A 13,334-nucleotide genomic window follows, 5' to 3' on the forward strand; every position below is an offset into this window, starting at 1 on the left:
TTTGTATGCACTCTGGGGACCCCATGTGACCTGTTTCTCACCTCGTGTCTGACTCAGGGCCCAGAGGTGTCCATTCATGGGCTGTTGCTGACATCTTTAGACCTCTATCGGGCATTGCAAGTTCCTACAGAATGTGGCTTGTTTCTGTGGGACGGAGTTGGTCCGGCCACATCAGGGCTTTGTGTCAGTTATTGGTACCCAGGCTGCTGCTTGTCCTGAGAACCTCCTGTCCATTAAGAGACTAAGCTTTCGTCTCTTCCACGTGCGTCTCTGTCCTCCACAGTTTGATCGCCACCTACTTTTGTCCTTTTGTTCAGTCTTCAAATGATTGTCCTGGTATCCTCCAGCGGGGAATGAAATTCACCTTGAGTTACTGTACATATGAGGTGAATACGAGGTGAAAGTCTTTGAAAAGCAGCCGTCAGATTTGTCAGCGCTGCCTCTTAGTTTTCTCGCAATGGAAGCCGCAGCGCTCAGTGTTTGAAGACACGTTTGGCTGCATTTGAAGTTTGAGGAAGAGCTGGTAATGATGTCTCTGCTTGCAGCGTGAACTTCCATTCTGTCATCGTTAATGCGGCATTTTAATAAACTCGACTCTCTCAAAGCCTAGTTGATCCCTAGGAATCTGAATATTGGCATACAGGCCGTTCTCTGCAGGGGTATGAAATTGGCTTCTCCTGGCAAATGTAGGCAGCTCTTGGCTTCATCCAAAAGTTAATCAAAACCCCTGCTGTTGTATAGCAAGCATTTTCTATACGTGGGCAATGAAATGCAAGGAGCGTGCTGGGATGTTTTCACGTTACATCTGTGCTATAGTACTGTGCACCAGTCGAAGAAGTCTTTAGATGTCATACAATGGTCAAAACCGCGGTCTCCTTAAAACCTCGCGGAGAGAATTAAGAACACAATCCTAGGAGGCAGTTTTATGTCTAGCTGATACAGTTTCTCAGTGTTTTGTTGGATGCATCCCAGGAATAAATGTGACAAGCTGTATAAAGTGGGGGAAATCTTGCAATATGGGCTGAAAAAGCACCCTACTTAAACATTTATCTCCAAGGCATTTGTATTTTTCTCACATACAGTTTTTATTGGGAGTTCAGTACCTGTAATTTCCAGGGCTTGCTCTAAACGGTGTTACTGTTTATCTTAATGCGGTATTATTCTTGGATCAGCGTGGGATGGTTTTAAACAGTAGCCTGGCAGTCGGTTCTGCAGGCACGCCTACGTGTAGTTTTAATTTTGAACAAATTAAAGAAAATATACATCCTAGGATACAAATTGACTGTGTTAGTTGGACTGAGATCGTGAACAAAATGAAAAGGTGCTGTATATGACAATTGCAGTCTTATACAAACTTATTTTTAATATTATGTAGTCTCAGCTTTGGTGTAGACTTATAGGGACACATCATGCAAAGGAAATACTCTTCTTTTATTCTGCACTGATCCATCTCTGTCTGCATCATAAAATAAATACTTTGAGCGGTGCATTCATTGAAAACAAATAAAACCACACTCCCAAGAAACAAAATGACACCACGTCAGGCAGAAACAGTCCCCGAGGTCTCCGAGTTGGTAATTTCCTGATCGTTCTCCAGTGAGTTCGCCTGTACCATGCGAGGGCAGGGCACGCGGGGCAAGAAGCGGCAGATCTTACCGGCCTCCTCCGTGAAACGCTATGAGGAGATGTGTCATATCGAGCCTTTGAAAGCCCTTCTCAGCTCCGTGACTGAACTCTTCCTGTGGAAACCTATTAAATCATAACTTGAATTACTGCAGGATAATTGTAATTAAACAGAAAACATGGAAGCCAATCCAAACTGAAATAACAACAACTTTATATTCGAATAAATATTTTCCTCCCGAGTGTGCTGGACTGACGGTATGCACATAAGATAACGGGTCTCTGTGTATCAGCGTACTGTGGTCAGACAGGTGCGTGAGAGTGAGAGACCAGCTCTGCGTTTTAATGTGCTTTGCTTTTCAACAGCATGACGAGTGCTGTGACTAATAAATGGATATACAGTGACACACGACACTTAACCCTGATGTAGTCACGTGTGAACTCCCTTTAACACCCACAGACTGTTGTAAAACCACTGTGAATGGAGAGATAGGGGAGGGAATCTCCCACTGGTTTCCCAGGCCTCGATTCGCAATGGTCTTGTACTCTACCTAAAATAACAGTGGGTCGTCCAAGACCTGGGATGATCTGGGTCTGGGAAACCAGCTCTATATTCTAAATCCAATATTTGTTTTTACAAAGCATATTTATAAATGGTTGTTATTTTTAATACTTGCCTAATCCTTGCTTGCAACTAATTCAGACCTTGACTCTCCTGTCGCTTGCTGACAGTTTGTAAGTCAGTATTCTGCCATGTAAAGCATTTTCAGGTACAGTAATGATTGAACAGATTGTTTACCGTGGGTTGACCATGTTTGTTTAGTGCCAGTCCTCAATGATTGCTGTGTTAAGCAGATTTTATCATTTTGCAGGGCATGTATAATTAGGCTCTGCAAATGTGGATGCTCTCTTCAGATAGAGCCTAACATGAACAGTTTCACATTGTTTTCTATTCATCTGTCAAAACACACATCAGTTACCCCTGTCTGAATCAAACAGGCTATAAATCTTACTGGATGTTTATAGTGCCGCCCAGAAGCTATCGGGCTGTGGGATTTGCACCATCGTGTCGGAACTTGTAATTCCTTTTTACAATTCCAACTTCATCTACGCACACGGCTCCTATAGCCGGGGGCGATTCTACTGACTTCAGTGTTTAAATAATACAGTTTGCACATGACAGTCATCAAACTGGAGGGAAAGTAAAATATCTGACATGCTGGGAAGACTTGCCTTCCAGGACCTGGTCGTAGGTGAAGCTTTTCGATCCATACCTGTGTCAAGGAATTAATACTTTTATGATATTCTTGAATATGCAGCTTACAAAATGGTCACACTCACTGAATGGCCTCTATTCGGCACAGTGTACATGAAGATAATGTTTTGTTTAGTGGAATTATTTATGTTGTGAACATAAGAGAGTGTCCAATCGAGAGGAGGCCATTCGCCCCATCGTGCTCGTTTGGTGTCCATTAATAACTGAGTGATCAAGGATCCTATCCAGTCTGTTTTTGAATGTTCCCAAATTGTCTCTTCAGCCACATCGCTGGGGAGTTTGTTCAGATTGTGACGCCTTCCTGTGTGAAGAAGTGTCTCCTGTTTTCTGTCTTGAATGCCTTGAAGCCCAATTTCCATTTGTGTCCCCGGGTCCGTGTGTCCCTGCTGATCTGGAAAAGCTCCTCTGGTTTGATGTGCACGATGCCCTTCATGATTTTGAAGACTTGGATCAAGTCCCCACGTAGTCTCCTCTGTTCCAGGGTGAAAAGGTTCAGGTCCTCAGTCTCTCAGTAGGACAGTCCCTTCAGACCTGGAATAAGTCTGGTTGCTCTCCTCTGAACTGCCTCTAGAGCAGCGATATCTTTCTTGAAGTGTGGAGCCCAGAACTGTCCACAGTATCCAGATGAGCTCTAACTAGTGCATTGTACAGTCTGAACATCACTGTCCTTTTTCTCAATTCTACACTTTTGACAATATATGGCACATATGGAAATGCAGAGGAGGTTATAGTTTCCCCCCTCATATGTGCATGGACCTGAGAGTGACTTTTACTTATCTCGAGGATTCTGTGATATGCCAACGTGTGAGTTTCAACAAACATTTCGGAGGCCTGCTATGTGACTCCCACTTTCCATTCGGACTGAGAAACAACCCGTAGACATTGTTTTCCTTGTTCGATTTAGAGTAAGTGTGCGTGGCAACTCGCTGTACAGACTTGCTGTATTTCGGTTCCCTGCACTGCCACCCAGCAGACTTTATACAGTGCAGGTATGGAGAGTTTAAATGTGTGGTAAGTTGTCAGTCTGAGATGTTCCTAATTCGAATAAGTGTTTGGATAACATCTGTATGTCAGCACCCTTCTAATCTAGGTATTGCATGTAAAGAAATATTACGGAACATTAGTATCATGGAAAGAATACATTCAAATAAATACATAAATAAATACATCATCACCGTCCGCCACTGCGGGATGTAGGCTCCCCAAGATGTTTCCACTCGCTTCGATCTACAGCTTCTCCTTTCCACATCACGCCTGCAAATTGTATGACTTCATCTCCCCATCTTCTCTGTGGTAGTCTTCTAAGACTTTCCTCATCTCTTGGCATACAGTCAATACCTTCCTTTGACCGCCATTTTAACATCTTCACTCTTTCAGTGATGTCACATATTTTATTTTGTTCTCGGATACATTCATTTATTTTCTCTCTCTCATTATTATTCCAAGCAGACATCTTCCCATGCTCAGATGTCACCTAAGTGAGGTTGTATGATTCATATTTCCATAAATGCAAATCCTCAAGGTTTGAAAGGTTTATATTTGTTCTCCACACTGTATTTCTGGTTGTGTGGCGATGTCATTTCTGGGATGGAAAGTGAAATTGTACTTGATAAACAAGCACACTTTGTTGTTTCAGCTTGAGTTGGTCTTCATGTTTCTGGCCTTTCTTTCTTTGTGCCGTTGGAAGGAACATCCTGCCAAGTCACGTGTTGGCAAAATAAGCTGAAGACTTTCCCTTTTAATAAAGGTGTGCCTTTGTAGAGAAACCATCTGCCTCTCTATGGGATGGTCCACCCCTTCCATCCATCCATACTCCCCTCTTCATGGCAAATGACAAACTCTCCTTTAATTCCCCATCTCGACAAAAATGTCATTGAAGAAAACCCGTTTCATATGCTGCCGAAGCAGATCTTTAACACAAGGATGACATACAAACAAAACAAACTATTATGATTTCTTCTCACCTTTCAGACCATCATTTTTACAACCAGCAATTACAGAGACCTACTTTGGCAGGTCGCTAGAGTGTTTTATGAAGCTCAGAGTCTGTGTACCAATCAAGTTGGCAGCTCTTATATAAATTACACAATGGCTCATTATTGGGAGCCGACCTGTTTGCCAGAACCGGAGGGGGGAGGAACGTTTTCCGATTAGCCATGTAATGCTCAGACTTCTCCAGGGTGATGCCGAGGATGACATGCAATATCTCTGATCTCATGCTGGCCTCTGTGAATGCAACTTGTCAGTGGATTTGTGGCCACAGCCAGGTTCCTGTAGCTACTAATACACTCCGATTGTTCTCCAGGGCTCTTAGATTAGAGAGGGCTAAAGCCGGCTGAATTCCCCGAGAGCTGGACCTTGTTGGGTAGGCAACTATTCTTCCACTTGTGTTTGTGAGACTTGCCTGGAGACGGACACTTCGAAACACTCTGACGGACTTGTTTAGGGACTTTTATCTTTCTACTTGCATTTAAAGCAGGGCCTTTGTTTTATTTCCCGGTAATGTCACAAGAATAAAAGCACTGTTAGTAACCATTTAACTATCTGATGGAATTCCCAGGAGCTCAGTTCGAACAATTAGCATCTTTCCAGACATCTCTTGAAACGTGCCGCTCAATCAGTAACTCGTTTAATGACGTGTTTTATGATCTAGAGCTTTAAAGCTTAAATCATCTCTTTGTTTTGAGATTCGTGTTTGTCGGTAATGCAAGATCAGAAAACGATCTGACAGTTTCCTTATTGCAGTTTGAGGATGGTAAAAACAAGATACAGCCGAAGTGGTAATTGATGTCAGTGACAGAATGTAAACTTCAAACTTCAAACATTTAATTTCTTTACATTAGTCCTGCAACATACTTTTTGTACATTGTTGTTAAAGAACATTAGCTCTTAAAAAAGTGGCTAAGGTTTCATATTTTACTCGTAAAAAGCAAAGAGAACTGAATTGAGTGTAATTAAATTACCCTTTGTATGCTTCAAAATTAGTGTTATTCAAGTTTATTTTTCATGTAGAGAATCACTTAGTCCTCCCTGAGTTCATCTGGCTGAAAACACACATTGGAAATATGGAGCTAAGTCATAGATTTCCAGAGAAGTGCTTTAGACATCTTCTTTTGAGATGGTGATGCCCTTTCTTTTCAGCCAAAGATCTGTTAAACTCTTGACTGTAAGAAAAACATGTTTTCTCCATGGTTAACCTTTTTTAAACTGGTATTACAGAGATTCTGGAAGCGGCCCACAGGAGTTTTTCATACAATGCAACGGCTTCCTTCTGAAGCATTGAATTCTTGGGTGCTGTTGTGGACCTGTTCTGTTAATGCAACTGTGGCCATAATTCAGTCCGCATGTTGGGGGTCATTTATTACCCTCAGACTTGGGTTTGCTGCCAAAATCTCTTGTGAGTTCGTTTCAGAGTCAGATTTACACACACTTCTGAGTGCGCTTGGCAAGGAGTTGTGTTGTAAAGCTGGCCGGCTCGGGTCCTGCGGCAGTCTGCATGATGTCAGCGACGCCTCTGAGCTGAGGCAGAGACGGACATCTTTGGAAATCAGTGTAGTTTAGTAGCTTTTAATCCTTATTCTCTTGTGAAAAAAGAAAATGTTTTGCATCAGAAGAGGTAATGGGAAAATGCTGAACTTTGTAGATAAATTAACACAATATTGATTGTTGAATAGCCTCCTTGCTTTTATGTATTAAATGTCCATTGGGTTCTAACACTATAAATCAAATCACTGTTGTTGTTTTTTTTGCTTTGTAAATCCTCTGTCTATTTTGCCACATTTTCGATTGTGCCAAGAAACTTTTATTTGTGTTTTATTGTGTTTGTTGAAAGTGATAAGGCCTGCGCTAATGTATTGGTACAGCACCATTAAGACCACTTTCACACATTCTTCAGGCGTTGATATATTGCGTTTACAGTAGGTGTGGAAACCTCTGACAGGACAGTTGAGCGACACATGCAGGGCAACTGAATTAACACCAAATATATGCAGTGTTGGTAATGGAAACATATTAAAAATAAAGACACGCATTGTGTTGCGGGGGAATGCGGTTATTATAAAGTAATGACGGTGCCTTTTTTACACTGCACACCCACACCAGTGTGTCAGTATCAGATGAAGTGTGTGGTTATATCCACAGTGTTGCAGTCGGTTCTTTGATTTCAGTGCATTTATCTTTCCGTGGATGTTTTATCTCTAGTTTTGTTTGTTATTGTTATTTGAAGAAACCTGTTTCTGGGGCATGTTCTGTATGTCTTACAGCTTACAATTGGACTCGGACGTTCTTTTTCTGAATGGCATCGCTTGTTTGTTTATCCCTCTATTTCGGTCGTGCCATTTCTGTCAGCGCCAGTTTGTGAGGCTCTTTTTGTGCGCGAACTGAGCTGGAACCTGGAACACATGGCATGCCCCGACGCTACTGGTTTTATTTTTTCTATTTTAGCCCGAAAAGAGTGAAAACACAGGGCACCGACAGACGATAACTCAACCTGCACACGTACTTCAAAACCCTGCCAGTAACACTTTAAGTAGCTGCCGATGACAACATGAGCACAAGCCATCCAAAAAAGGATTCAATTGACTTTGGAGTAATCCGTAATTTGGTATTTTAAGCCCTTTCTATGCCTTTTCCATAGTTCTCGCCGGCAAGAACAAATATTTGAACAGGAACGCACTCACTCAGACAGCATCTCTCCTGCAGATGATCGCCGGATTTGTAAGGTTTAACATACAGACTCAGTGACATGGATTATGACACCCTTTAATGACTGCTTATAGCGCTCCATTGTGGCTCTGATATCCTCCCCATTCTTTATTGACCTATTTGTGCCGTTTGCCTCCAGAGTTGCTAAGAGAAAAGCAGGTTTTCAGAGTGTGTGTAACTCGCAGAAATTACAGCTTGACCATGTACATTTTTTTTTTTCAAAATCCTCAATTATCAGCTTTGAATTTATTGAATGTGCTCTAGCAAGACAATAAGGCCGTGAAGTATTTGTATTGTAAGTTCTTAGACATTATGAGTGACAGTTTAGCCTAATGCATTACTTTCACACAAACATATATTTGTTTGCACCTTTGATCGCTATGTAGACTAGGTTAACTTGTAGCTCTGCTGTTACGCTTTTATTTCCTTCAGGGCAAAGTTCTCCAAATACCTCTCTCGGGTTTGAGGTTGACTTTACACAGTCAGCAGCTGCCAGTGCTCGATTTCCACACATAACAAGTGTTTTTATACTCCACAGTAAGGAGTGACTGTCGGTTGAAAATCATAGCTTCCAGACTCAAGTGTACTTTGCACTGCTTCTGACGCACATGGAATAATTGCCAAGATATAATGGATTTCTTTCATGTTTGATTGCCAGAAATCTGTATTTAAGCTGACTGTTCCCCCCCACCCCTTCCTTCGCTAAGCTAAAGCGTTTAAGTCTATAGTGTAATTTACCCGTTGTTTGCTTTGCTGTTGATCCTGTATGTTTTTTTAACACAACACAATGCGTTCCTTTATTACCTCATTTCTCATCAAAAAGACAGACCTCTCCAGATATACACATCCAAGGTGTCTGAGCTGTCAACCCCTGGAGTAGCAGGTAAGTAAAGTGCTCTGGATAACCAAAGTGTTTCTCTTCTCTCTTGCAGTTATGTCACGGCCCACACGGACACCGAAGAGGAGCTGGAGGAGGGGAGCCGGCCTCGTACCCCGACGGACCCGACGAGGGACGACTCGGAGGAGGAGCAGGACGATTGGACCGTCCTCATGAAGAAGGCAGATCGGTTACACGGGGGCCCCGAGTCGGAGAAGAAGGAAGGGTTTATGATGCTGCTGGAGAAAAAGGCGGAGGTGCGATGAAGGGCCTCAGACCGCAGAAATCCCTGTCTAATCTCTTGATCTGGCCTACTTATCTAGGAATCATTTATTATTCGCTATCGGCTCCTTAGAGTAAGGAAAACAGGCTCAAAATTTCTCTGTTATTATTGTTTGTTTGTTTAATTAATCATTGGGGGTGGTAATTGAGTTCCCTTGAATATCGTCACCAATATAAAAGATTGGGGCCTGAATCTCCCCTTTTGGCAGCCTGTGCAGAGGGAGCTTTAACCACAGGAGATAATAGTGTAATATTTTAGGACAACTCTCCTGAATGTAGGTAAAACAGCCACAGAGGAAAACAGTAATTTTGATTTTGAATGTATATTTTGCTCGTTGGCACAGGCTTTATGGAAGAGGGCACTAAAACAAACATGTGACTTTAAATGTCCAACGCATACACAAGGGCACCCATGTTTTTCATTTCAGAACTTCTTAGTTTGGTTCCAACGAGATCGAAACGTAAAGATGCACTGTTTTGGCCGTTAGGAAGCCCCTTCTTGCTTGACCTGACCTGTCTGATGAGGCTCTTCTGTGTTTTCGCTCTGTCTGATGCCTTCAGTTTGATCAGAGAGCTGCGTTTCTGTGGCGTCTGGCGCGGGCGTATGGAGATGTGTACGACATGACTTCAGATGTTGAGGACAAGAAGAGCTATGCAGAGGCTGGTAGGCATGACATGATATTGTATTTTTATTGCAGTATGACACCATAGCTGTTGAAACGTGTCGAACATTGTACGCTCTCCAAAAATGTACCACGTTTATTTCTGATGGTGAAGTAATGTCACACCCACCGACCTGCTCAGGGGCTATCTGCAGAAAACAACGTTATGTAAAGTAGCTGCGATATTTCATCACAAGCGATTGCTGCGGAGATGCATGTTGGAGATGTCATAGCCGTGCGAGAACAGACAGCTGTAATATGAATGTTTTAAGGGATGAGAAAGTTGTCTTCAAGCTTTGAAACATGCATTTCTCTATTTTCAATCTGAAGGCAGTTATAAAGTGCAATTGCATATTATTGACCTTTGAACCCTAAAAGAAAGGTCAAAGTTCAAAGTTTTTTTTCTTTCCAGGAAAGAAGATTGGAGAAGAGGCTATTACTTTAGATCCCATGTGTCCAGATAGTCATCAGTGGTAAGTTTGTTATAAAACTTCCTTAAATAAATGGTTGTTCCTAAGTCTACTTCAGAATTGAAAGATGAATGGGAAAAGTGTAGAAAATAGTATTGTTTCTCAGGGCTGAATAACTGGTTTCTCGCGTGACAAAAGTCGTCCAGCAGATTGAAAATCGGCTTCAGTGAGTAATCAAAGAGCCGATGTAAGAGACGGTGTCAACTGAACACATTACACTGACAATAGGATTCTACTGTGATGTAAATCATATGGTACATAAGAGTTTTTGTAAGTGTTCTAGTGCAAAACCTGTATTACTTAGACAGAAAATAGAGGAGCATCTTAATGAAAACCATATTATTCGAGATAGTCAACATGGGTTATGACAAGTCAGATCATGTCTTACTAATTTATTGGAGTTTTTTGAAGATGCAACTGCAGCTGTAGATCATGTGAAAGCATATGATATGATATACTTAGATTTTCAGAAAGCTTTTGATAAGATTCCACACCAAAGACTGATCCTCAAATTGGAAGGTAATGGTAATTCAGGGTAATATAAGTAGATAGATTATGAACTGGTTGATGTATAGGAAACAGAGGGCGTCGATTAGAGGAGTATGGAGTACACATTTCAGAGCATTAAGAGTGGAAATTAAAGTCACTTGCTCTGAGCACCCCTCGCCCACTTAGACACCGGAGACATTCAGGACCAGAGCGTGGATGTCCAGGTCAGGCATCAGCTCTGGACACCTTTGAGGATGACGGGCCTGTTTACAAATATCTGCAGCACACAAGCGGACTGCTCACAAGCGGGGACACCGGAGGACGCATGCGGCACACACACCAGAGCACACACACTAGAGCACGCACACCAGAGCATGCATACGGCACACACACAAGAGCAAATAACTCATCTCACAGATGTAGTCCCAAGTGTGACTTCAAATACACTCTTCCTTGAAATTAAACAAGTATCAGGATATGTATAACTAAATACTGGTGTACGAACACTGCTCAGTGTGACAATGCTCAGGATTGAGCTGACCCCTATTGACTGAAACTACTCTATCAAATCAGCTTGCTCTGAGCGGCCCGCTCTGGGGGTGCTGTACTTGGTGTGAAATGCCTGCACACGATTAGCTCAAATCCTCTGACTCCGCGGCCCCAGGGCCCAGCACTTCCTGCTTCTGCTGAATTGGGGGGAGGACATACTGGAGTGAGGTTGTTAGTGGAGTTCCACAGGGATCAGTATTAGGGCCTTTGCTTTTTCTAATCTATATTAATGATCTGGATTCAGGGACAGTTAGCAAATTTGTCAAATGTGCGGATTATACTAAAATAGGTGGCTCAGCAGATACAATCTCGGCAGCACAGGCTATTCAAAGGGACTTAGATAATATTCAGTTGTGGGCCGACACCTGGCAGATGAAATTCAATGTGGACAAGTGCAAGGGTATTACATGCAGGTAACAAAAATGTCCACTATAATTACATTATGGGAGGAATAGAACTAGATGAAGTATCGCATGAGAAAGACCTAGGAGTCTATGTGGACTCCTCACTTTCTGCATCCAAACAGTGTGGGGAAGCAATAAAAAAGGCAAACACAATGTTAGGGTATATTGTCAAAAGTGTAGAATTGAGAACAAGGGCAGTAATGTTCAGACTGTACAACGCACTAGTTAGAGCTCATCTGGATACTGTGTGCAGTTCTGGGCTCCACGCTTCAAGAAAGATATCGCTGCTCTAGAGGCAGTTCAGAGGAGAGCAACCAGACTTATTCCAGGTCTGAAGGGAATGTCCTACTGAGAGACTGAGGACCTGAACCTCACCCTGGAACAGAGGAGACTACGTGGGGACTTGATCCAGGTCTTCAAAATCATGAAAGCCATCGACCACATCAAACCAGAGGAGCTTTTCCAGATCAGCAGGGACACACGCACCCGGGGACACAAATGGAAATTGGGCTTCAAGACAGAAAACAGGAAACACTTCTTCACAAAGAGAGGCATCACAATCTGAACAAACTCCCCAGCGATGTGGCTGAAGAGGCAATTTGAGAACATTCAAAAACAGACTGGATATGATCCTTGGATCACTTAGTTATTAATGGACACCAAACGAGCACGATGGGGCGAATGGCCTCCTCTTGTATGTAAACTTTGTTCTTTTGAAAGGAACAAATAAGGAGGAACAATCTGAGGAGTTAGACATACGATGTCCTTCACAAACACACTTCCATGAAAGAACACTACCATTCCCCATAGTTTATTTTTTGTGAACTCTTCAGTTGAAGACTGTAGTCATGTGATCATATAGACATTGTGACTTCTAGGAGAGATACCACAAGCGCAGCTTGAGAAAGAGAGTGCTTTTCTCTGAATCAGAGCAGTGAACCCATTTCTTTTTTCCCCCCCTCTAAATTCCTTTAGCATTAACGTGCTGCTCTGTGATAATGCCGTGGATTTCTGTATCGCCAGCTCTGCCCCAGTGTGTGAGTAACGGGGATAGTTCCCTGGCACACGCATACACTTTTCAGACACGCACAAACATGCATGCCTGTGCATAGAACCACGCTGAATAAACACTGGCTAATATCCTGGATGAAACCGCATTGCGCTCAGCGCCTGTGCGGCAATAGTGCTCCTCCTGCCAAGTCAACACTCGGAGATTGAGTGCTTCTGCGTTTGACACTTTTATCTTGTGAAAGATGCTCTTGTATATCATTACTGCTCAGCCCTGTCAAGTCCTCTATATTTTCTTACTGGGTTGTGTATCTGAATTCCTAGATCACCGAGTCTGATGTGGCATCAACAGCCACTGAAACAAGTGATTTGAATTCCTAAATATCACTGGAAATTCCCTCTTGAGCATCAGTAGAGCATTGAATTTAATTAGGCAGAAACATATCTTTAAAATACATAGTTTCCTTGATTTTAATAAGACAAATAGTGGACAGTGTCGGTCTTAATGATTTCAGGTTAGTTTTTCAAACAATTCAGTTGTAATCTTGTTTTTACAGGCACTGGTATTCAATCACTTTCTCCCCTGCCAGGTGAGGATGCCAGTGAATGAAATATAATTAGATGGCTCAATTCTCTGCTGTAAAATGCAGTAAAAAAAATCTTTCCCTTTTTAATGAAAGAGAGTTTGTTTTAAGGACGCAGCCCTGCCAAAGACTTGTTTCACGCTATGTCAGAGAAATGTGCTTGGTAAGCTTATCTTGCCGATAAACTAATTGATGAATTGTGCAGATAAGAGGGTTGTTTCAAATGAGCGACAACAAAGAAATGGGCACCCAAAATGTTCGGCATGGAAATCAGTTGTCAAACTACGGACAGGCATTTGGTACAAAACCAAACTGACCACATTTTGATTATTTGTAAATGGATATTTGCCTGTAGCATCCTGATGGTGTAAAACAAGTACCTAAGTGGATACGTATATCCCTTATA

General features: G+C 42.3%; 1 protein-coding gene across 3 annotated transcripts in view; it reads left to right on the plus strand.

Annotated features, from left to right (window-relative positions):
- The window catches only part of rmdn2 (regulator of microtubule dynamics 2), a 34,819-nt gene that overhangs the window by 6,269 nt on the left and 15,216 nt on the right, over positions 1-13,334 (plus strand). For all 3 annotated transcript variants that reach the window (XM_066696802.1, XM_066696801.1, XM_066696803.1), the window contains exons 3-5: positions 8,536-8,737; positions 9,324-9,426; positions 9,837-9,897. In XM_066696802.1, coding sequence (XP_066552899.1) covers positions 8,536-8,737; positions 9,324-9,426; positions 9,837-9,897 — 366 coding nt within the window. The remainder of the gene's footprint in view (positions 1-8,535; positions 8,738-9,323; positions 9,427-9,836; positions 9,898-13,334) is intronic.

The sequence above is a fragment of the Amia ocellicauda genome, chromosome 23 (assembly GCF_036373705.1).
Source record: "Amia ocellicauda isolate fAmiCal2 chromosome 23, fAmiCal2.hap1, whole genome shotgun sequence".
Taxonomy (NCBI): domain Eukaryota; kingdom Metazoa; phylum Chordata; class Actinopteri; order Amiiformes; family Amiidae; genus Amia; species Amia ocellicauda.